The sequence below is a fragment of the Pinus tabuliformis genome, chromosome 5_2 (assembly GCF_031772625.1).
Source record: "Pinus tabuliformis cultivar Carrire ecotype Pingquan chromosome 5_2, CPIR1, whole genome shotgun sequence".
Classification (NCBI taxonomy): Eukaryota; Viridiplantae; Streptophyta; class Pinopsida; order Pinales; family Pinaceae; genus Pinus; species Pinus tabuliformis.
The window spans coordinates 584,537,916-584,564,489 of record NC_142306.1 but is presented as its reverse complement, the minus strand read 5'-3'; the positions used below and the strand labels follow the sequence as shown (position 1 = coordinate 584,564,489).

At 37.2% G+C, this 26,574-nt stretch overlaps 1 protein-coding gene across 1 annotated transcript in view; it reads right to left on the bottom strand.

Annotated features, from left to right (window-relative positions):
- Window positions 1–26,309, bottom strand: part of LOC149160344 (putative membrane-associated kinase regulator 2) — a 56,165-nt gene extending 29,856 nt beyond the window's left edge. Inside the window, exon 1 of the mRNA XM_089434590.1 lies at window positions 26,093–26,309. Within this exon, the coding sequence (XP_089290716.1) occupies window positions 26,093–26,309 (217 nt within the window). The remainder of the gene's footprint in view (window positions 1–26,092) is intronic.
- Between the last annotated feature and the right edge of the window lie 265 nt (window positions 26,310–26,574).

The following is a 26,574-nucleotide window of genomic DNA, read 5'->3' as shown; positions in this document are numbered from 1 at the left end:
TGAAAAAGGCATTCGAATGACATAAAGAAATTATTAAAATTACATAAGGAAATGTAGAGTCCTGTGAAGGAAACCAAGCTTTGTAAGATAAAAATGACACCAAAGTTCATATTTGAATCAATCCAAGCACATCCCTGCTAGAAATGAAAGTGGAGCTGCTAGGTAATAAGTTTTCTCCATAAGAAGACTAAGAAATACATGCCCCTAGAGGAAAATTTGAATTGGTTCTTATACAAATTGATGGGGAAGCATTCTCCTTGAAAGGAGGAAGCTTTCTCTTCCAAAATCCCTCAAATAGGGGATCTCGTTCCCAACACTAGGAATTTGCATTAAATAAGAGGGAACACATTCCTAGATATTCCAAATCACTAGAGCTCCAACATTTCTGCAATAATTTCATATTATATTGTTCATTTATTATCCAATCATGAGCCTCATGTAGTAGGGAGCAAGTCCCTAGATTATCTCCTCCTCCAAATCTTCATAATCTTCCCAATATTCTCACAATATTCTACAAAAATAAATAATATTAGGCACATAGTATCCAATTATCTCTAAACCTTCCTAAGAACATTTTAAAGCTAAAAAACATTATTAAGTGTAGAAGGAGAGGATTAATATATTCTTAATGTGCCTAAGAAAGGTTATATGGGCCTTAATTTGTGTCTAATTTGTAGGCCCATCATACCCCCATACTGAAATTGTTGCTCATCCTTTGAGAAACCTAATCATCCTCCTTTCCCTATTGTTCTTCATGTATGTTGTCCTATTTCATTTTTTTTTTGTTGGTTCGTATGTTGCTCCTACTATTGCACTTCTGGCTACTTTTCTATTTTCATTCCCATATCTTTGTTTCCCATGCAACTTCTAATGTAGGTTTAGGATGTTTCTTTCCGTAAGGTGATTCTTCAATTATAATGGTTTATATTTGTGACAGAAACACCTTTCTTTTGGTTTTTCTTCCTGGTATTCCTCTGGCACTTCTTGTTGTGAAAAGAAGGATTTATTGGCATCCATTACCTCATTACTAATGTCATTCTCATTGAAGTCCAAGCCTCTTACTATTGATACAAATTCTTGGCCATGAAACATCATATTTTCCATCAAATTCTTATGAACACCCTTAACTATCAATATAAATTATCTTTTCTTATTCAATTTTGGAATTGGAAAGGCTTAACATAGAGCTCTTTATTCTTATAGAGGGAGAAATGATGGTCAATAAACAAAAGAAAAATAAAGGAATGATGTGATGAACAAAATGGTGACATGGAAACGTTTCGCCTTGGAGAATTTATCATGTCTGTGGAAAATCCTTTGCAACTCTGTTGTGTTTCTTTGTACCTTGTAGCAATTAATTAACCATTATCCAATACCCTAGTAGCAAAATTTTTCTCTTGTAGCCCTCTGTTAACTTCCTGTAGAAATTTGTCTATCTCTTGTAACATCTTTATTCCTTCCTGTAACAAATCTATCATTTCTGTAGCAAATATTTTCTTCCTGTAGAAGTTATGTTCCTCCTGTAGCAACTATGTTTTCTCCTATGACAACCAACCCGAATCCTGTAGCAGCTATTCCTTGCATGCCAAGAAGTGGTGGGTCCACCTTTTTATTATTTTATTTTCATTTTTCTATTGATTTTTTTTTCATTATTATTTTTTTTTCAAAATTTTTCTCTCTTTTTTTCATTGCATGAAAAATAAACTCAAAGTGCTTTGAGTTAACTGAGTTGACGCTCACTTACCCCTTCACACTCCTTGTCCTCCATCACTACTAAACGATTACAACTCACTTCCTCAAGTCCTATTATGATCTAGGTGGATATTGGTGGCCACCCACCTATTCCACCTAGACCTCTAGTCGGCTTCATCTGTTTCCTTGTTTATTTCAACATTTACTATTTTTAGAAATTTTTCGGGTCCTGAACTTCCGGAGCAATTTTTACCCCCTAAACCATGTTTTTTTGAGGTCCATTACAAGCCTTTTTCCTTCCATAAATCCTATATTACCTGAAGAGACCTTTCCAACAATGTATCGTACATGCGAAACATAGATAATATGACCAAGTTATGACCTCGGGAAGTTGGCTGCCCAACTAACCCCAAAGGGGCCCACAAACTCTTGGTGTTACTCTCCTGGGGTTAGGGCTTTGGTTTTTTAGGGTTTTATCTTATTATTTAATAATAAATAGGCCCTTGAGCCTCATTGTAACACAGTTCAAATACATGTAACCACCACATCTCTTCTTAGAGATAAGCTACCATCGTTCAAGTTAGTTTATTTCCATTCTATTTGTAAGCATATTTTACTATTTTGATATCAATGAAATGAGGTGTTATTTCTATTGAATCTATGTATTTATGGTTATATCTATAATTTGTTGTTTTCTTTTTTAAGTCTAGATCAGTGGTATTAGAGCGGCCTACTCTTTCTTTGTCTTTCTTTGCATGTCCCCAACGAGGTAAATGTATAAGGAGTTAGTGCTCAAACTGATTGAACCTTTTGCAAGACCAACTTCACAAAACCTGATAGCCTCCACTGGCTGAAGAAAAGAAGGACAAGGAGGTAGGAGATCATTTCAAAATATTGATCAAGGAATCACTCGAGCCATACAAGAACGCGATGATGGATAACTTTGCCCAGATCGTCAAATGACTACCCACAGGAGACACATCTTCATCCAGCAGCCACTCTGGAGGTGCCACTCCTTTTAAGGTATAGGTTAACTTTCATATTCCCATATTTGAGGGCCAGATAGATGCAGATGCCATAGATAGATCGTTGAATCTGTTGAAAGGATATTTTTCAGTTCATGAATTTTCCAATTGAGAAAATATTACTTTCGCCCCACATTTCAAGGATTGGTTGGAAACCTGCTGTGAACAAAAGGACGCGAGGGAATCCTCATTATTTTCTGCTGCATCCACATGGGATTCTTTCTGAGATGCCATCAAGGAACAATATTACCCTATCGAGAGCTATGAAGATAAATACATAAATTGGACCATGCTATGGCAGGGAAGGGACCAAGATGTGTCGGAGTTCGCAAATGTTTTCCATACCCTCTACACAAAATTGGGTATCAAGGATTCTGAGTGGAATTTGGTACTGAAGTACCATGGCTATCTACACAAGTGTATCTAGGATGAGATGGATTTCCTAGACATCTCCTTGCTTTTCATGGCATACTGATACGTTGTCACAATTGAGCAGAAGTTTAAAGAGAAGAAGAGAGACTTTGGATCTGCAAATCTGAAGCAAGGAAAAGGTGGTCACAAACGATAGAGTGAAGGCCAAAGCCAAGGCGAGGTGACCCAAGTGAACTTGCTAAATCTGCAAGCAAAGAAGAACACCACAAACATAATGAAAGCACAAGAAAATGGTGTGAGTTCCATAAGATCTCCATTCACAACACAAGTGAGTTTCTGGCAAAGTAGTCACTGGTGGCTGAGATGAAGGCTTCTGATTAATATGCATGTTTCGACTCTAAGTCAAAACCTGACAAGGGGAATGACAAAGGGAAGCATATCATTGACGCAGAGCCTAGTTCCAGCATGGACACCACCAAGATCCAAAAGAATGAGCATGAAGGTCCATAGGAGTGGGAACACCTCATCCACTCATAGATGTGGGTGAAAGGTTATCTGCTACAGTTAATTATCAACAACGGGAGCTAGAAGAGCCTCATTTCAGTAGAGGTCGTGAAGCGGCTGGACCTACCAATGACAACACATTCACAGTTGTACACCATCGGGTGGCTTCACCAAGGAAGAGATCTCCATGTCAGCCAGTAGTGTCACCTTCCTTATAGCAACAAACCCTTCACAGATGAGGTACTATGTCATGTTGCTCCTCTTGAAGTTTGTGATGTATTATTAGGACAACCATACTTGTGGAAGTGACATGTTGTATATGAGTCTAGACCTCTCTCTGTGATTATTACTTTGGGAATTAATTTGTACAGGATAAGAGAGGTAGCCCCACCTACCGCCATATCTTTGATCGCTACAAAGAAATGCAGTAAGATCATTTCCTAGACTATGATTCTTTTTTTCCTTATGATTCGCCCTTAAGGGAAGAATAAGGTTGGGGCCATAACTTCCAAACAAGGCTCCTGCACACAACACCAATAGATATACAAGGTCATGGACGAGTATAGGGACATTTTTGTCTCACCTACAGGGGTACATCTACACTATCAGGTCAAGCACTCCATTGATATGACCCTAGGCATGCTACTACCCAATGGACCGATATATCAACACTCAGTTATGGAGAACAATGAGATCAAGAGGTAGATTCAGGAGCTGTTGCAAAAAGGGCACATCAGGCCAATCTCATCACCTTATAGTTACCCGATTCTATTGGTATAAAAGAAGGACATGACCTGTAGACTATGTATTGACTATTAGGGTCTAAACAAGATCATTGTCTAGAATAGATACCCAATCCCATGGATTGATGACCTTTTGGACTAGCTCAAGGGGGCCAAATATTTCAGCAAGATTGACTCAAAGTTCGGTTATCACCAGGGTCCTATTGAACCCTTTGATGTGTGGAAGACTGCCAGCAAATCCAAGGAGGTCCTTTTCAAATGGTTGGTCATGCCTTTTGTGTCGATAAATTCCCCTGCAACCTTCATGAGATTGATGGATGACATCTTGCGACCCTTCACCAATGAATTCAAGGTGTCGTATTTATATGACATCTTAATCTTCAGCCAGAGTTGGGAAGAGCACCCCCACTATATTCGACAGGTCCTTCAAACCCTTTGACAACACATGTTGTGTTCCAGTTTGGAGAAATGTACGTTTGGCATGACCAAAGTTCAATATCTGGTGTACATCGTTGATGAGATGGGTGTGCATGTGGACCCAACCAAGATACAAGTCATTCGGAATTGTCCAACCCTAACCACTCTAACAGAGCTCCGTGGCTTTCTGGGTCTTGCCAATTTCTATAGTAGGTTGATGTTGGGGTTCTCTATTATCACTTGGCCATTAAGTCAAGTCACCAAGGGCATAGCAAAAGCAATTTTTTTTTGGTCTAAAACCCAATAGAAGGCATTTTCTTAGTTGGATCATCACCTCTTCTCTACACCAATGCTAACATTACCAAACAAGCAACAACTATTTGAGATTGAGACAAACACCTCCGACTATGCTATTGGTGTAGTTCTTACTCAGCAGGGGCATCCAGTGGCTTACCACAGTGAGATACTTTTAGACACAACCTAAAATTTTCCCTCTAATGACAAAGAAATGTATTCCATTGTGTAGGCCTACCATCAATGGAAGAATTACATTTTGGGGAAGGAAACGGTCATCCAAATAGACCATCGACCCCTTGCAATTCATACAAACCCAAGGGAAGTTTCAAAATGATCGCCATAAAAAATGGTCCACCAACCTACAACATTTCCATTTGAACATTAAGTACAAGAAGGGAAACACCAATATTGTTGCAGACTGCCTCAGCCAACCACCAATCATGGCACTAATTGTTGTGCTCGACTCTTGTGGGCATGAGACTTTGGGGTGGCCGCATCTTTACCAAAGCGATCCAAAATTCAGTGGCACATACTAGAGACTACTGGAAGGGAAGCAAGTTCCAAATTTTCACCTTCAAGATGCACTTTTATGCCACCTAGGACACATTTGTGTTCCTTCAAGCGATCATGCCAAGACTATTTAGGAGGCACACTACAGTCAAGTTGCTGGGCATTACGGAGTACAGAAAAAAGTGGCGGTATTGTAGAAGTATTTTTATTGGCTGAAACTTCATCCAGATGTTGGGAATTACATTAGATTATGCACAACCTCCGCCATTGCCAAAGCAACCATCAATAATAAAGGCATATATACTCCTTTACCTACTCGTAGTTGACCTTGGGAGTTTCTCTCCATGGATTACATGTCGGGTCTTCCTTCCACTAACCATGACAATGACTGTGTTTTCGTGGTCATCGACATATTCTATAAGATGGCCATGATGGTGACTGGAAAGAAGAGTATCATAGCAGAGGCCACTGCTAAGATCTTCTTTGAGAAAGTGTGGGTACACTTTGGGATCCCACCATCCATTGTCTAAGATCGGGACAACAGATTCCCGAGTGCATTTTGGTTAAGTATTTGGTCGATGTTGGATACAAAACTTACTAAGTTCATGACTTTGCATCGCCAACTGATGGCTAAACAGAGGTTGTTTACATGATGATTGTACACATTATGTACATGTAGAAATCGAAGCATCCATACACATGGGATGAAAGTCTCTCCTATGTCCTGCACATCTACCACAGAACTCTCCACAGCTCGAGGGGTCACAACCCCTTTCAGGTAGGGTTGGGATTTCAACCATTATTTCCCATTGATGTGGCCATACCATTTACAACCACTTAGGAATATTTCACTCACGTCCAGTTTGATGTCGATAGGGCTAACAACTTCATTGAGCGCATTCAACACAACCACCAAAAGGTCCATGATATGTTCGATAGAGCCAATGCTAAGTACTAGCAGTGCCGTGATCAACATCGTGTGCCACACAAGTTCCAGCTGGGTGACAAAGTTTGGCTACATTTGTAGGAGCGCCTCGATGGACCCCACTACAAGCTTCGCCCACTCCTATATGGGGCATACACCATCACCAAGGTTGTCAGTGACAATGACTTCAAGCTCAACATCCAACTATTCCTTGGTCTACACCCAGTGTTCAATGTAGACCGCCTTTGACCATACTTTCCACCATTGTTGGACACATCCGACATTGAAGAACAACACATACCAACACAGCTCAACCAGGACTGCATGGAACATGCCACAACTAATCAGCTCATGGACATGCAGATCAAGAAAACTTGCCAACAATGGATCCAGCTATATGGATTTGCCAAAGCAGGCCAACACCTTCACCAGGGCAAGTGGTTCACTAAGGACCATGTTCAAAATAAATTTCCTCACTTCATGGAGGCTTTGCACGCAATGGGGACCATTGCTTCCTAAGGGAGGAGGAATGATCGAGGTGTATATTTGTGGCCACTCACCCATTCCACCTAGACCTCTATTCGGTTTCATTTGTTTCCTTGATTACTTCAACATTTATTATTTTTAGCAACTTTTTAGGTCTTGAAGTTCCGAAGCAGTTTTGACCCCCTAAACGACAGTTTTTTAGGTCTGCTATATGACCATAGCCATAGGAAAAGGCCTATTTCAACTTGAGTAATCTAGTTGTTGAAGTTGAAAAATCTGGTTAATTTGGTGACAAAGATGGTTGCCATCGGGTGAGCAATGGTCTTATTGAAAGCAGTGTTAGTAGCTGCCATCACACTATGCACGATCTAGTTCAATCTCTAAGATGTGATTTTACAATCCATGATAATTTTGGGACTTGTCAGGAAGTGGAGGCACTTCAACTTCCATTGATGGTTATGTCAGGATCTTGTGACTCCGGTAAGCCCTACAAACTAATTCAGATCTCGTTTCTCTCACACAATCCTTCTCTTTGCATGGTTTCACTCAATGTAAATCTCTTTTTGAAAGATGTTGGGTATCTCGGATGTAATATTTCGAACATTAAAGATTTTGTTTCTAATCAGATTCTAGAATCTCCTTTAGTTTATCCATCTTCATGAAAATCTCTCGCATCAAACTTGGGTTTGGGATATGTATCGCTCATAAATTCATGGAATTGTGAAGTTGATCATTTTAAAGACTATCTTTGGTTGAAGGGATCATGCCTATTAGATTCATTTCTTAATAGTGGGCTCCTGGTTTTTCTTGTTAATGTTGTATTGCGAACCTTTCCCTTCATTGCACCTAATACCCTCTTGAATGATAATTGAACGAATGAGTTATGATGCAAATCCCATTTTTATTCATCCATTACATCCTTACTAGTCTCATGTGTTTGTGGCATTGGCATTCCTTTAAAATCATTTCAATGATTACGACATTGGTATAGTTTGTGTCTATTTACAAGAAAATGGTATGTCATATTTGGCATGCGAGGAAGTTTGTTTTATTGTTCATTACATTTGCAAAGCTATTCAAATTGATTTATCTTCGTTTATTACAAACTGGGAATTTGATGCTTTAATCAACCCATCTGATCATGATTCTGTCTTGGATGACTATCACTTAACTTACTATTTTTCCATCAGCACATCCACTGAAAATTGTTTTACACGCTTCTATATTTATGCTTTAACAATGCATTATTCAGGTACTTGTCAAATATTTGAGGCACTTCCGCATTCCCTAATGGTCATGTCAAGTCCTTATTGTCTTGACATGCCTGCTGAATATGATCAGATCTATTTCTCCTCACAATATCCTCATCATAATGCCATGCCTCTAACTAAAAATTCATCTTTTCAAATATTTTGGGGGTTTGAAGAGGATTATCATGAATTTTGCGATCTAATCACTGAATGGTTGGGACAATGTAACCTAGCAAGCTCCATCACAAATAACAATTTTTGATATTTCCTCATGCTTGCTAAGGAGTTTGGTGTAGATGGAGACACATCCACGAGAAGATTTCGAGTCTTGTTGAATGATGGTTCTCATTAAAAGGGAAAGAATGTAAACTAGTTAGATATAGTGGCTATGGCCTATCTTTCTATTGCTAGGCAATACCTTCAAATTTTTGTCCAAGTTATTCAAGTTCTTATCTTTTATGTTGCACATTACTTTATATTTTTTTTAATTGTTTGTATCTTTGTAAACGCAGGTTAGGATCAACTATGGTGGCTACATTTGAAATTTCATTATATGTGACCTTGAAATTCTAGCTGTTTAGGTTAGGAGTAGGACTAGTTTCATTCTAGTTTTCCCTGTCTTGCACTCGTCTCACACTTATTCTCTTTAGTCTTTCTTATATTTTCTTATGTATTATGTCATGTTTCGTTTAGCCTCTTTTTTATTGTGCTTTGATTTTTCTTTCTTGTTGTGTCATGTCTTTTTCTTTCTTCTCCATCAATGAGACTTCACATGAAAGGTGTCTTATGTGGGCTCAAAAGACAATGTGAAAAAGTAGAAAAGGACTTTGAGATGCTAAAACATTTGGCTAACTCTCTATCCTTCTTCCTTGTCTTGGTTACATCTTTTGGTCAAGGATTTTCCGACGAAAAATACGATCCTTGCATTAGGAAAGCCTTGTGTCAAACCATGATCTGCATGTCTATTATGGAAACCTCATCCCTACACTTGGGATTTTATGTTTTTTTGTTTTGAACCTGATCCAATCAAGTAGATAAGAGAAAGGAAAAAATCTAAACGAGAAAAATTAAATCATAGGTCTCTATATGATTCTCAGAAGGAACAACCTCTCCTGCTCTCAATAAGTGGGTATCCCTTTTTTCCCATAAATAAATAAGTGCCAATCCCCAATCCTCTTTAAATGAATAAATAAAGGTGAAAGAAGAGAAAGGATTCCTACATAGAGAGGTGAAGCAAGCAAATCCATCGAGGTATTGTCCAGGCTCGCTAGCAGTAGAGCAATGTTTTTGTTCTTGAAGTGACTCTATAAGTGTACTATCCAAGCCTACTGGAAATGGAGCAACACTAGAGATGAAAAACTATACTATGAAAATTTAAAGCTCACGAAATTCATTACCCCATACTGATTCCAAAAACTGTGTGATCATTGGTCGTATGTTTGTGTTTAACTAAGTAAATAAATGAAGGCGATTATGTTTATGCATGGGGTAAGTGGTGACGCCATTGTAATATGAATGATGAATCAATACCTCTTGAAGAACTAGACCCTACAAGAAATAATTGGGCAAGGCAGAGAAGCTGGAATTCTAGCAGTCTGTCGCCAAGTGTTGTCGCTGTGACTAACACCCTCCGAAAGTTTTCGTACACTCGAAACTTGGATCCTATTTCAAACCTTGCAATAAATCCTTCCATATTAACTTCTTGGATAGTTGATGTTGTTGAGATCCCCTCTTGGATTGGAAGTGTCGAGGGTCCTTTCTCACACATGCTCAATCCACAAAAATTTCATGAGCGCATTCTTTTACAATTTCTTGAAAAAGCATAGAACTGTCCATAAATATTGTGCTTATGCATTGTCCAATCCATGTTGACAGTTTGTGCACACTAGCAGTTTCCCACTTCTTTGTACTTATATTTCAGTGATTTTTGTAAACTATCGCTTTCATGCACCTTTGTTTTTGCAAGTGTCATTTTCATGTTTTCGGTTGTTGCTTTTTCTTTCTTTCACTCTAATTAGTGTCATTTCCATGTTATCTTCTCTCTCGCATGTGTTCCTTTCATTGTCATTCACATAACACAAGTGTCATTTGCACTTTAGAATCTTTCTTCTTCTAGCATGTTAAGTGTCACATCATGTACATAATCTTGTTTTGGTGGTTTCAAGAGGTTCTCCTTGTGTAAGTGAGTTGATATTACCATATAAACGTTGGTCACACTCATTTCCAAAGTTTTAAGTATTGTCGCACATTGCAAAGTCTATCTTTAGTGTGGAATTTATTGTAAGTTGTTGTAAAGGTTGTTGCACTAAGGGAAGCATGTTGTTAATTTGTTCCAGATGATCTATGTTGTATCGTCAAATACCCTAATTGTGTGAGCACAATCAAGTCCTATCACTATTCAGATTAGTTTCACTGATCCCATAGTTAGCCAAATTTAGTAAAATTCCCAGCAACTTAGCCTCATCCATCCTTCCTGAACTATGCATTGTGCAATTCCATCCCTTAATCTGAAACCTTGCCTCTTGACAGTAAGCAATGTGTAGTTCTTGCCTTCCAGGACTACGCACTATGCAGTTTCACTGCTCAATCCCAAGCCTGGGCCTCCAAAATTGCACAATTCAACTCTCTATCCTGGCCCCAATTGCGCATTATGCAGTCTCTGGCCTCAAGCCCAAATCTTGAGCTCTTGAACTATGCAACTGCGAAATTACCAAGTTTTCTCTGCCTCCCAGAACCACGCAATTGGTAGAAACAATGCAAAACCCTACAACCTAACCCACGGAGCCTCGAAACTATGCAATATTCTTGCATAGTCTAGCATGAAATACACATTGCACAATATCAAGGACCAAGCCTTAGCCCTGAGACCTTGAACTATGCAATTACACAATCACTTCGGCTCCTCTTTCTTCCAAAACTATGCAATGGGAAAAATCAATGTTCAAGCCCTTAGCTTGGCACCCTTAGCTCCCCAACTACGCAATATTTTTTCTTAGTCCAAGCATGAACTACACATTGCACACTCTCAAGCCTCAATCCTGACCCCTGGTTACCTGAGCTATGCAACAGAATAGTCACTAAGTATCTCCCTCAACCTCCCACCAAGTTTCATCTCAGTTAGTGGATCATCTGCAACATCTTAGACTAGGGGTTTATTAAATTGATGCCTTCTTGTCATGAGTGGATTGTAGATGTAGGAAATCTATCATGCTATTGCAAGATAAGGAGGAAATACTACAAGGAGGTTACGGAGAAGGAGGAAATACTACAAGAAACATATGGAGTTGAAGAGATAAGATGATCATCAAACAAGAAGATGAGGGAACACTAGATTACAACAGAAGGCCAAAGATTGATACTGCATGAAGACTCCATCTGATTCAAAACCCTTTGGAGGGTAGATATGAAGAAAAAATCATATCTCTCATGAATATGAAGCATTGGACACATATCTTACTGAAGACAGAAAGAAAGAAGTAGAGAGAAGGAAAGCTTAGCACTGCCACATCATCATGCATTCCATGTCATCAATGTCATGTCATGTCCAGGCATGAATCATCATATGCGACATCACTATTGTGGATTATGTAATTATCTATTCAAAATTTATTGTAAAGTGGAAGTCCAAAGGACACATTCAGAATATGAAGAGTCATGTAAAGTTGAAAATTCATAGGAAGTCAAACAATCATGGTGGTAGTCAAAGATTCACAAGGAAGATGAAGCATCACCTCTTGGTTATATATAAATCCTCATTGTATGAGCAGGGGACTTTTCACCTTGGCTCCTCCTGCAAGATAGTAGAGTGACAAACTAGTACTTTTGGGGATCAAGGAGTGGATCCAATGCTCCACTATTGGAGCTAGTGGTGTTCATTGTATACATGTGTCTTGGAACTTTTACTTAATATCATAGGCCTCATGGCCAGCACGTTCTTCATGTGTGCATTCTAAATATTTATAAGACTATTCTATGGATGTTTATAATTCATTTTTTCTTTCATCTTTGCTAAATTATTTGAACTATTTCAATTATTTTAGTACTTATCATTTTGAGAATGTGCTGTAATGGTTGTTATTATTGTCACATCCTTGTGGAATATTCCGTTGGATATCAAAAAAATCTTTCGTGTTGATTGGTTGTAATGGATGTCACATCTTTGTGGACTATTCCGCTAGATGTTAGACGAATCCTTCTTGATTGCGTGTGTCTCTACTATGGTAGTACTATTACCTCTCTATTAGAGGCTCACTTTCTTTCCTCCCTCAATAGTAGAAGAATCTTGACACACTTACAACCGAACACTCACCAGGCACACTCACTTTCTTTTTGAAGGCGCATATGTGTTCCTATCTTTTGATGAAAGTTAGAGCCAAGTAGAATATGTAAGGGTACATGGAAACAAGGTCGATACTTCGGATGGGGCTCATATCCCAAATGGTGTGAGGTCTAATTGGGACTCCACATCGGGTATACCCTTTTAGTTGATAGATTTCCAACACCATCAACACGAAGGCTGAAGTTCCTCGACTCCTTGACAAGTTTCCAAACAATCCTAAAATAGTAATCCATAAAAAATAGGTGGCTTACAAAGATAAATTAACGGATAAGTATAATTATCATTATATGTTTCAATAAATATATTTTTAATGTCGCTATCTTGATAAGATTTAACATTTAACGCATAAAACTCTTTATGAGGAAAAAATCTATATGAATTGAAAGAAGGAATTGCTTGAACATTCAGAGCTGTAAACTCTTATTATTCACATATTAAAGGTGAGGAATAAAATAAATCATGAAAAACAAATCCATCCTTCTCCTCTTAAAACTGAAAATCAACACTACTCAATACCTGAATATGACTAAAACTAGCAGAAAAAATGATCAAAAGTAAGGTTCAATAAATATATCAGAAAATGATAAATAATTTAATAAGGGTGAAGAGGGAGTGGAAAAATCAGATGGAGTATCATCAATTGCAATTTATTCTTGTTCAAAATCAAATTCCCACACATAATTATCATGGAAAATATATTTACCTCTTGTTCTCAACCATTTGAAATGGTAGATTGAGAATTAAGAGAATTTGGAAAAATTGTCAATGAAAAAATTGAGTAGTTTGATCAAGACAAAGGCGATCATAATTTTTATATGATAGAGGACAAGAGGTAACTCTTGAAAAAGAAATATTGGCACACAAATCAGGTTCAAGGTTAACTTATCCACATCAAGATTATGAGTATGAGGGGAAGATGGAGGTGGGACAGGTAGACCAAAAATTTAATTTTTTAGTTTTCCAACTTCCGCATGGATACACGATACTAATGGAAAAGGCGGAAGGGAGAAAACAAAAGGGAGAGTAGGTTCCTCCTTTGAATTTTTAAGTGTCCCAACACTGAGAAAATCTAGGAGACTAGAAGATGATTCAAATTCAGGTGGTTGTAAATAAATTTGGACTAAATAGTGAAACTTTTCATTAATAAAATACCAATCCACATATTCCTCAGAAAATTCATAGGAAATGTGAAGAAAGTGATCAATAAAAACTTCTAGATATTCATCAGATTTCATTCTAAGGTGAATAATCTTCTTATACACATTCTAATAATTGTACCTGTCAAAATCTTAGTTAATATCCATGACAAGCTGCTCGAATGAGTGAAAAGACCTAGATGGTAATGTATGACACCATTGTTTAACATGACCTTCAAGAATGAGAATGAATAACGTACAAGAAACATCTTCACAATTAACTTGATAAGAATCATTGAATTTAAGAAACCAAAGAGTATGCTAAAGAATGGTTGTTTCACCCTTGCCATTAAACTTGAAATTTGACAAGTTATGAATGATTATCATAGAAGTTTTAATATTTAAACAGAGGAAAATATCTCATGATTATGATCTGTAAGGATGCCATTTAGGATGAAAATTGAATCCAAACTTCACGTGCTCAACTTTCCATCTAACCCACCTTCTAATGCGAAAACCTATTGATGGTGCTGGAAGCCGCTAACAGTAAGGGGGTCTCCCTAGCATGAAGTCCCAATTATAGCTCACACTATTTGGGATAGGAACCCCATATGGAATGTGGGCCCAAATTCCATTATGTTGAACTTAAGGATATGCCTTGGTTGCAATAAACAACATAGGAGATCATACACACAACTTTAAGGTCAGCAAGTGAATAATATTTTTGAGACACTAATTGCAATGTCTAAGAGGGATCTCCATGAAAGGGAAAGAGAGAGTGAGCCTATAGAATAAAAGTAATAGTACTATCCTAAAAGAGGCACAAGAGAGAAAATAAAGACTTGTTAGTAAACCTAAAAAATAGTTCACAAGATAATAATGATCATGAAAGCAATAACAATGCACATTCAACAAGATATATACCAAAGCAATGAAATAGTTCATTTCCTTTAGTATGTAAGAACATAAACATGTACATCAAACATTAAAAAAATAGCCTTACAACACTTAGTGATGGCTCTGAGAGCTTCTGACGATAAATTGAAAGTTCCAAGTACACAATTACAATGGCGAAACACTATCCCCAATAGTGTTACATGAAGCTACCACTTGCTTCTCCAAAGAATGATATACTCTCCTATGCTAAACTAGAGAAGCCAAGGATAGCTCTCTAAAATTCGAAGCCCTTTACTTAAGTTACGTTGGCTTATTTATAACAATTGAGCTGACCTTTCACCCCCCCCTTATGACTCTTGAGCTTCGTCATGACTCTTGAGCTTCCATTTATCTTTTGAGCTCCTCTTTAACCTTTGAGCTACATAATAACTATTCATATTCCCCATGTGACTCTTGGACTCCCAATTTACACATTTTACATTTTCTTATTATTTTCAAAATAAGGAATTACAATAGACACAAATGTGGCTAAAGCTATAAGACAGAGTAATGCATCATGATAAACTTATGGAAATTGTAACTTGATGATGATAACATGTAACTCTGTAGTAAGATATTGGTGCCAAGATTTGTACTTTGTTGCTATGTGCTCCTCCTTCAATGGTACACCTGGATTGTATATTATTTTACCCTCTAGTGCATTTGGATATATCATCTTAGAATCTGTTTGAATGTTTTTGAGCATCTTGACTAAATTCATGTGTATCTTTGTAGGCTTAGTCACATATTTTAGAATAGATTATTTGGTCACCTCGAGCTCATCCTGAGTGGTTGGTTGTTTGATGCTGTTCAATAAATTGTCTATCTCTTGCTTGATAATGCTCCTTCCCTTTACATCTATAAATATGCCAACATAATATATCATATGGATCCTTTCCAAAGCAAGAGATCCATGATACAATCATGAATAGGATGTTATGGTGCCAATAACAAAAGTATGGATTTGTTATTAGATCTATAAAAACACCTTGATTTTTTCCCTATCTACTTCAACATCCTATCTTCTTTTCCTGACCAATACCACAGGTGTGCTCAGATATTTGGTGCTCCAGTCCTGGATCATTGCTATGCTTTTATAAGTTATCTTAAGGACCTTCACCATATTTTGTGATCCTTTCTACACTTTATTCAAGAGCACCACTGCTTCATGAAGAGTGAATATCTCTTCATATAGTTGCTTCATAGTGTCTTCCAGTGGCTTGATTTGCTCAAGTATTGTTGCTTTGAATTCATTTCTACTAGGAGTAGTGGAAGAGAACCTCTTATTCTTGGACATGAGATGATCAACCCGTTGCCTTACAAGAGCCAATTCCTTTTCTAACTTTTTATTTTCTCTCATCAATAAATCAATGTTCTCCTTATTGGCTTCCACAAATGTTGCATTCATTGTTGCTACTGCTCTTTGATTCTTCCAAGTATTCAACACAATCACCCTTTCTATATTGATGGAAACATGGTGATTGAGGGCCCTTATAACCTTCTTTCTTGTACTATTATGTGCTTCATATGATCTAAGGTAAAGTTTGAAATGTCCATGACCCTATCATTCGGTGGAGGAACTATTCCCATTTCATTGAATGGAAGATGGCTACTAGTAAGAGGAGGAAGGGGACGATAGCTTATCTATTCCACATTCAGCATAATGTCTACTTCTTGATCATCCTCCTCTTGCTCATCATCCACCTGTTGGGCCTACAAATCCTCTTGTTGTCTCCTCCTTCTTTCTTCTTCAATAAATTTTTTATTTGTTCTTCTTGCTTTTTCTTCTGCATGGCTTCTTCCTCTCGCTTCCTCCTATTCTCCTTGCCTTTCCTCTTTCTCAACTCTTCATTTCTTCTTTGCATGTATTGTCTTTTATTCCTTTTTTTTTCTTCTTTCTATTTCTTTCTTCCTATTTCTTGTGTTCCTCTTCCTGTTTCTTCTCCTCTTCTCGCTTCCTCCATTCTTATTTTAATTCCTTTATTTGCCTCTTCACTTTAATTTGTCCTTTTGTGTTTGAATCTGCTTTAAATGTTATGCTCCTCTCTTCTTCTAGATAATGAATGATCTTCCTTTATGGCTTGGAAACACTATATTGAGTGGGCACTTCTGACTACTTCCCTTCTTGAACAATGTTTGGTACATGAGTTTTGTTATAAGGGCCCACCTCATATCCTGACCTAGTTGTTATGGAAACACTGTACCAATTATTCATCTTTTTATCATCTTCTAGAGATGTGGAAACATGTGGCTAGGAAAAATGAATCTTAGTACAATTTTTTTAATACTCCCTCAAGGTCATATCTATGGAAACTGATTTCACTAAACCTGAGACGTATGAGTTCTTCAAGTTCTACTTTTGTTTCATTTAGACTCTTTAGCTTATAAGACCCCACTTGTAGGGGAAGGAGAGGCCGTGGTTACTTCTTCTTCTATAGTAGTAGCTATGATAGTCTTGAGCAATGACGATATCCAATCTCTTTCATGATCATCTTATCAGTCATGTACTTCGGTAAGAGGTGTGGTGGCTTTTGGGAACCAAATACTCTAATATAGGTGCCCTAAGAAGAAGCGAACCAACATGAAACTTCAATAGTTTCTTCTTAAGCTTGATCAGTCATGTAGGATTTATATTCTTCAAATATCATTTAATAAAGAATAGTAAATAAATGCTCAACTAATTTATCATAAACTCCCTTGGAATTGAATTTGAGAGTAGATTTCAATATATATTGACAGAGAGCGATTGTTGAGCCCACTTCCATTCTAGACCGAGAAACTCATTTTTGGCACAAACTTCATCAAGCAGGTATGCAGACATAAGCAACCAATTTTTCCTGCATTCCAAATCCTTCTTCGCCTTTGATACATTAATCTGTAGCTGTTGGGAAATTATATTTGACTAGTTGAATATATTCCCTTCTATAACCACTAGGTAAAGCATGCATATCCATCATTCTTCACAAAAATCGGTGATTTCGCATCCATACAATCTACACCACATTGCTATGAGGTACTCGTAAACCTTATTTAATGATTTTATCCTATAGATCCCCTCTGCCATTTGGAAAAACATGGTTAGTTTCTATGCCCATGATCTGATGACATCCTTTGTATTGAAATGAGACAAAATTGCATAATACTTAGAGATCAGATATTGTTCAAGCCTCAGTATTTTTGACTATGCATGGAGATCACGTAGCTGATATGTCAAGAGCTCTTTCCCACTCACACTGCTTATGATAATGTTCTTGGACTTGAGACCCTATAAAACCCATCTGATTTTTTCTGCACACAGTAGCACTAGATATCTACAAACAACTTTATGGAACCTAGATCTCTTAACATTGATGTAAATTTCCCTGTCTTCTAGATCCTCTGGGAACTCTTCTTGTTCAAAGCATATTTTATGGTTAACCACGACATAGTGGAGGAATTATCCACAAAACACCTAGTATCTACCAATACAGGTGCTCCTAATGTAGAAATTTCTCTAGCACCTTCACTACTACTTTCAGTGGCCTCCTTAGCTGGTGCTTGTCTTGTAACTGGAGGCATCGTTCTAGCAGATTTGTAAGACTGATAAGATCTTAAGTGGAAGAACCTAGAAGTGGACATGCACTCATGGAAACATAAAGTTACTTCCATAGATAATATCTTATTCTATCAAGCTAACAAATGTAAAAAAGAGTAACTTAGAGGGAGGATTGCACAATCACTAAGCGCAAGAGGAAAAATTGAGGTAAGAGTGACCTAAATGGTCATTGGAAGTGTTTACTATGCAACAATGGAGAGGAGATACTTCACATGATTAGTCAGGGAGAGAAAAATATTGAAGGGTTGAAGCTTATGGTTAATAAATGTGCATTTGATAAGAGAGACAAGGCTCCTTAACTGTGAAGTTTTCATCAACATTGGATAGATGGTGACAAACTATTGGCTCGATGTTTGCAATGTGCAAATAAGGCCACGGATTGCATAGTGCATAGTCATAGTGAGTGGGATTTCATCACTGCTAACTAGAGTTTCATAATGTGTAGTTGAAGGGAGGAAAGTCTTGATGATTGCACATGTCAGATCAACAGGGAGTAAGGCTTAGGATCTATTGCTTGGAAGGTAGAAATGCATATCTGTAGATATGGGGATGCAAACTAGCTTGAAACTCAACTAAGTATTGATCAACAACAAGCAATGAGGATAGTGAGAAGATTAGCATGCATAAATAGGTTCATTTGCAATGATTACAAGAATGTGAAAGGGCTTGAAATGTGAAATGACTCTAGAAAAGAAACATGCAAGAGAGAAACGACGTATTCAAAAGGTAAATATAGTAAAAGTGACACTTATAATGCAAAAAAAAGGAAAAATGACACTTACGAGAGAAAAAATGACAAAAGAAAAATTATAGATAGATAAAAGTGAGATGTAGAAAATCCCGTAGATTCACAAGCTCATGCAATGTACTAAAGAAAAAGAAAAGAATCTACTTCAACTTTCAACCAGTGGAAGCCAATAGATCGATGAAACCAATAAGAACAAGAAGAAGAAAAATAAATGGCACATAACACAAGATGTATCTGGGGAAAGCCACTGCTCAAAACCCCACTATCTATATTGCATATATTAGAAATATGAGTGAATATACACAGCTTGTTCTCACTATAACAATTCTGCACAAGTATGCTCAACTCTAACAGCTCACAAGCTATCTCTTAGCCAACACTTAGTCATTTCTGCATCTCTCCAAGCTCCTAATATCTTGCCTATTTTTAGGATAAATAACCCATATTTAAAGGGAATTCATGCTTCCAAAATTGCGCAATCCAAACATAGGATCAATCTTTGATGCATGCATGATATTTACACTCTAGTGAACAATAGCACTAATAGTACACTCTCCCTGCACTCTAGTCTCAATTGGGTCTTTCTTTGAACTGAAATCCATGAGTTTCTCATCAGGGAATCTTGAGTTAACTAGAGTAGCACTACTGGATTCATTAGTGCACCAACTAAGTGTTATTCCTCTATTAGTTCCTACAAATAGTTTGGAACTAATTTAACTGAACTTAACTCAATAAGCTCAGTGATTTAATTTCCAACTTAATTTAAACTCATACTGGACCCCTAAAACTTAGGGAGAACATATACATGACTTTAGAAAGATGTCCAACTTGAAATTCCTAAGCTAAGTGATTTAATTAAACTTAATTAACTATTTACAAGCTGCTGTGAGAATAAAATTCGATTGTATTTCTTAGTTTAATTCAATGACAAATTAAACTGGAATTTTGTGTTGCCATTTCTCAACATGACAATTCTGAAACTTACCCAAAATAGCAAAGCACATGCAAAAAATAACTCCTTGTTCTCAAGAAATGCGCAGAGGTCGAAGGGTGACTGTGAGAATGAGATATTAGTTAGCTTCTTATATAGGTGAGGACTCATATATCTAGGGTTAGGGTTTTCACTTGCATATCCAAAAAATCTTGGATCTAGGGCTATATAGCTACCACTTGTAATTGTGCTAACTTTGAAAAGTCTGCGTGCAATGTTAAAAAGTTTTACGCAATAGCCATCCATAAGGATTGCACAATTTCTATCCTTGATGAGTGAAAAGTTGTCTATCTTTGGGAACTATGCACTTCACTAGCAGAAGGGATTGCATAATTTCCTATCACAAGATACTGCGTAGTTTACTACCAAAAAGGGTTGTGCAATCACTAATGTCAAGGCATACATAGTCACTACTATGAAAGAGTGCATAATTGTGTTTGACAAGGAGTGATTGTCAACTTGAAGTGAACAATTCAGGGAAAGAAGCTAGGCACGTGAGGATGAAGAATTTACAACACTTGAGATTACTACAAGATGAATTGACACTTAGAAAAGTAAGACCAATGATGACTTAAATAACTCAAAATCATACTTCACAAGACCAAAAGGAGGCTCCAAAATTTAGAATATATGAAAATTTTTTAGGGGGTTGTGACAACTACAACAATAATGTCTACACAATTCTTGAAATTCCTCTACTAAACCTAGTTCTTCACTAGATCACCAACCTTGTCACACAATTATTCCACTAGGGGATGAGGGAGAACGTGGTCAAGGATACTTTTTGCCCATGGGTCATGCCCAATTTTCACCTTGTCTCCTCTACATACCTTCCAAGCAACACCTCTTTTGATAAGATCAAATGTATTCAGAACTACACTCCAAATGATTGACATATTCAATCTTGGATTATCCTCTATGTGGAACCAATCTTACAAAGTACTTGGTATTATATATTTCTGAATTACCATCGAGGTCCACATGATTTGAGTGAAAATTAACCTCCATCCACAATTTTCTACCAAAGACTTGAAAATCTTACCAATATTCTTAAGGCCTCATCCACCCATCTGTTTTGGACATGCTATTTTCTCCCAACAAACCCAAGGTAACATGCCCTCCACCTTGTTCCTAGACCAAATAATATTGAAGAAAAGTCTTTTGATTTTTTCTAGCACACATTTGGGGATCTAGGCAAGGGACATCCAATAAAATGTGATTTCTTTTAAAACAAAATTTACTAGGACCAGATGACCTTCCCTAAACAACTACCTATGAATCAAGTTTTTAATTCTCTTCACATCCTTCACTACTAGACACATCCAATCCTCCTTGGGGTAATTTTATGGCTTTAAGTGAAAACCTAAGTACTTAAGACCATCATCCATAGGCCTAGAATAAAAAGGGAGGTAACATGATATTCGATTGATCTCTTCATCCTCCAGGTTTGAGTAAGTTATGGATGAATTTCTGCAATTGATAAACATACCAGTGACTTTCCCAAAAAAGGATAAAATATTCATCATTTTTTCTACCTCTCTTGGGGATCCATTACAAAAGCCATGTATGATATCAACAAATAAAATATGTGTGATACCTAAATTCCTAGCCTCCAGGAATCCATCACATTTTCTTCTCTATTTTTCCTCATCCAAAATGCGACTTTGACCTTCTTCCACCAAAAAAATAACAGAGGGGAGAGTGTTGGCATTATGATGCATGTGTTGTACTTGATGGCAACCCACTTGTAGCAGAACAACTCACTTGTATATGGTAACTAAATGAATCTACAGGAGAGATACACAGATGTGACAAAATGTATGGCAATTCAAGGGAATCATTTCTGAAGTAATATGGAAAATCACATTATAACAAGTCTATTCAGAGGGAACAAAGTAATGGTACAAAATAATACGATGAAGGAACAAAGAACTACAGATCAAAATCACGAAATTGAAGAAAGAGAATGGTTTAAGAAGTATATGCTGGTTCACCTTGTCCAAGTAGCATATACACGCAAGCTCATGGAACCAAAGAAGCATATACGTATGCACACACTTTCACAGAAGGAAAAGCGCGTATGGGATGGAAAATCAAGGTTTTGGTTTGAGGTTTTGGTCCAAGGTATTGGTCCAAGGTATTTGGTCCAAGATTTTGGTCCGAGGTATTTGGTCCAAGGTATTTGGTCCGAGGTATTGGTCCTATGTGGTTTTGGTCCAAGGTATTGAGAAAGGCCTAAAACTGTATAAGGAGGAGAAGATCAAAGGGATAAGTACACAAGTAATTAATATCTTATGAAGTGTCAGATAAAAAGAAAATATGCATGTTACGGGTTCCTAATGCTTTGCTTGATCTAGACTAAATATGCACTTGAGCATTTGATGATGGATGAGATCTAATGATGGATAAGGATCATAATGACTTATCATTATGTGATTTGATAATGGATGGGATAGATCTTATTGCTAACACATGTTTTATCCTTTATATGTAATGATTTGGGTATGTCTGAAGTCGGGAATTGCAACAAAGTTATAAGTAAGTATTTGCAGATCTATACGCTGGTTAGCTTTGGTGAAGGTGCCTATACATGCTGGTTTGGCTCTTCCAAGTAGCGTATGCAAAAGAAAACCTTAATGTTAAAGGATGATTGATCTATAAGATCAATGCTGCTGTTTTACTGTTGTTTGTCAATGATGTCTTCTTAGATCTGAAAGTAGAACTGAATGAATAAGGAAGTTGAGTCTGATCTATTGATTGATTGAGAAAGAAGGGTGATCCTTGTTGCTATCTGTTTACAACTCTGTAATATGATAGTATATCTTCAGAATGTCACTAATTGGTACAGTTTGTGGTTCAGAGGTTTTAAGATTTAGTATCTTTAGAACTGTACATAGGTTGGGAAAACGGAAGCAGCGTATACACATAGGTTTGCTTCATTGAAGGAGCGTACGCATTCTGACACATGCCTTTTGAGGTTACAGTTAGTTCTGGTTGTTGATGTAGTGTTATGGTTTCAGATTTGTGTACTAGTTACAGTGATCTGTCTGTTCCAGCTGATTGGTTGAATTTAATTAAGTTTGAATGAATGGTTGATTCAGTTGTGTCAGAGGTTCAGTGATTGTTTGATTCTGTGGTGTTAGAGGTTCAGAGGTTTCAATGATTGATTGTTTCAGTTATATTAGATATTGATAATTGGGTTTCAGATATATTAGAGATTGATGATTGGGTTTCAGTGATTGGTTGATGCAGATGTATTTGATGGTTGTATTGTAGTGGTGATTAATTTTGAGCTTCAATGTTACTAATAGGTCTAGTGTGAAAATTTGATGAAACGTGGCCTTCAGATTGTGGTGTTGGGTTCCAGGAGTATCCAGTCTAAAAATTTATGAAACGTGGTCCCTGGAGGAAGAGAGAAGGTTGTAGCCTTCTGTAGGCCTGCACCTATGTACTGGTAAACATATCGGCCAGTACAAAAGCCGGGGGGTTGGAGCTCCCTTCCATTAGCAGCTGGAAAATGAGTGAAAGTTGGAGCCTTCTGTAGGCTAGCGCTTACGTACTAGTAAATGGATTGGCTAGTACAAGAGCCAAGGGGTTGGAGCTCCCTTCCAGTAGTAGCTAGAAAATGAGTGAAGGTTGGATCCTTCTGTAGGCTGGCACTTACATGCTAGTAAACAGATCGGCTAGTACAAGAGCTAGGGGGTTGTACACCACTTCCAGTAGAAGCTAGAGATTGAGAGAAGGTTGTAGCCTTCTGCAGGTGGGTGCCTACATACTAGTATGAGTCTGCACCAGTACAAGATTGTAAACATGTTTTTCCTATATTAAAAGAAGACAACGGCAGGTGGATTTTGTCTCGCATTGGGTTTCCACCTTAAATCTTGGCGTTCATGTGTGTTTCTTATGTGCGATGGTTTGTTCTATTATTAATGTACATGGTTATTGTTTATATGGTTAATGAAGTACTGATGCATTGATTAAATATCAACATGTGATGAATTAACTGAATCATAAGTTTGCTGGATATATGATGGTTGCCTTAAATTCAGTTGCGTGTACATGTGAGTTACCTGTTATCACTCATATTTTCCCTTAAAAGTTATCAAAAGAAAGGACACTCTGAGGTAACCACAAACCAATATTTTAAGTACAGAATCTAGCCAATCTATACTCAAAGAGGGCTCTCTCTTTGTGATTTAGCTTTGTTTTGTGAGATATTAGGCTAGTTATGAAAGCTTGGGGGGTTTTGATTTTGTTTGGTGGTGGAATTCAAGAGCAGATGGATAGATCAAGGTAATTTAGGCCATTGGGCTATGGAGTCAACTGAAGGATGGCTTAACTAGATCAGGTTGATTTAACAAAGGAGAAATTTCACAGGGCAAGATTTCCAAACAAAAGACAAATGATAGTTTCAAATGGGTGATATGTTCTTGAACAGGGAGGAAGGGCAACTAAGAATCCTTCAACAGGGTCCAAAATGAGCGAAGGTGAGTGCTCATTAACAAAAATCAATTAAGAATTCTTTGTTAAATGGTCAGAGTAATAAATTATGAAAGCAGGGAGCAATTAAGAATTCCCTACCTATAATAGTCTGGAAGAAAACATTAAGAATATAAACGATTTTAAAGACAGAATGCAGCAAAGCTCTTTTTGAAATATAACTTTTCATTTATCATTCAGATATGAAACACATATGAATATTTAAACTAGAAAAACTGTAAAAACACAGGATATAGAATACTTATTTGTTTCTCATTTGACACAGGTATCCTGTAAAAGTCCTTTGCTTTATTACTTTGTTCTAGCCAGCCATACAAAAGTTGTTCAATAGCACTTCAATTACAAAAGTAAATTGTCTACAAAAATGTCTAAGAATCCACACCTAATACTTCGAATGAAGAAGTATTTATACAAATGTTTACATCAAAATATCTCCCAACTAATAGAGATATATTCTAGGGAAACTAAATATCTTTCGCATGAATATAGAGACAAATGGTCTCAAATGTAGAAATAGAATGTGAACTGACTGTTGTTGTCCCTATTTTTATTGAAGGCGTTGGAGGCAGGTCCTATGATTATGCATCTTGTTGTTGTGCTAGTAACTCTGTGCTGGACATCTGATCTTATCTTTTCACTGATACTCTTTCACCTGTATCTGATACTCTTTACCTGTTCACCATTTTTCACCCTTTTTACCAAAATTTACTGTGGTAATTATTTCTCTTTACCTCACTTAAGTCATGGTAATTTACAGGATGTTAGTCATGCTGGACCACCAATCATCTTTTGGTATTCTTGTCCTTGTCAGCTTCCTATAGATTTCATCTGCTTCAGTATATTTCACAAAATTGGGTTGCTCTGGGAATAGGTGCTTCACTTCATGTTCAATGTAAAAAAGGTTCTCCAAACCATCATAGAGAACATTCCCTGTGGGCAATGCCTTGACTGCAGATGAATTGGCCCGATGCTTAGCTTGCTGATGTAATTTGTTGATGTAGTCTATCTGAACCATTAGCTTTTCATTGATGACTAAAGGACTTGGGAGTCCTTTACTTTGTAAGATGCCAAATTTCTCCATGAACTCATCGATATCTTCCTGCATACTTTGACTTTTGCATTCTAGGCCTTGCATTAGATTCCTTTTGGTGAATACTTTATTTATTTCGAGGATGGTAGTAGTCCTATCCTCAATGTTTAATTGCTCCAACTGTTGCCTATTTCTACTGTTTAGAAAGTTGATTAACTAGATTGCCTCTTCAAGCTTTCTACCCAATTCCTCTCTATTCCTTTGAACTTCTTCAAGAGCAAGATTAACCAAATCAATTTGTTCAAAAATAATTTGAAAGGATGACCAAATATCATTGATGGAATCAATGATATTGGTCCACAATATCCTCTTGATCTCTGTCAAGGGCTTTTCAAATGTAAGGTCTTTCTCCAGTGCTCTAATTTGTTGGGTTAAGCCTTTGTTTTTCCTCATCTCTTCTGCAAAACTGATTTTTGATACATCATATTTCTGCTCCAAAGTAGTGAATTTCTCTTTCACTTTCTGCAGCTCTATGACTTGGAGCTTCATCTCCTCCATGGACTTAATCAAGTCCTCTGCTGTCTATGTTGGTGTACCTATCTGTGATGTTCCTGTTACTTCTATGGGTGCAGTTGTTGCCAAAGGAATATTTGGTTCTAAAGCTGATGCCAATGTAGAAGGGATTGCTGCTGAAACTATAGGCACTACAGTCTGGGGCTGTATGGTTGACTCACTCTGCCTAGATTGTACTACATTCTCTAATTCCTGCTCTGTTTCTTTTAATTGTTCATTTAGATTAAGAACCAAGTCCATAAGCTCTTCTTCATTCTTCTTCTCAATCACTTCAGCAGTCTGAGGGTGAATGAGTGGTGGCAATTTCAATTGTTTCCTAGGTGCAACTATATCTTCATTTTTCTTCTTTATTAAGCTTTTTACTGCCTTGATATCTTTTGGGTCATGGCCCAACTCAATAATCAATTTCTCCAATGATTTGATTATGTTGTCTTTTGCCTGTGAGGAGGCCTTTTCAAGTTGCAGTTGGGCAGTAGTGTTGCTCAGTGAATTTTGCAACCTATGT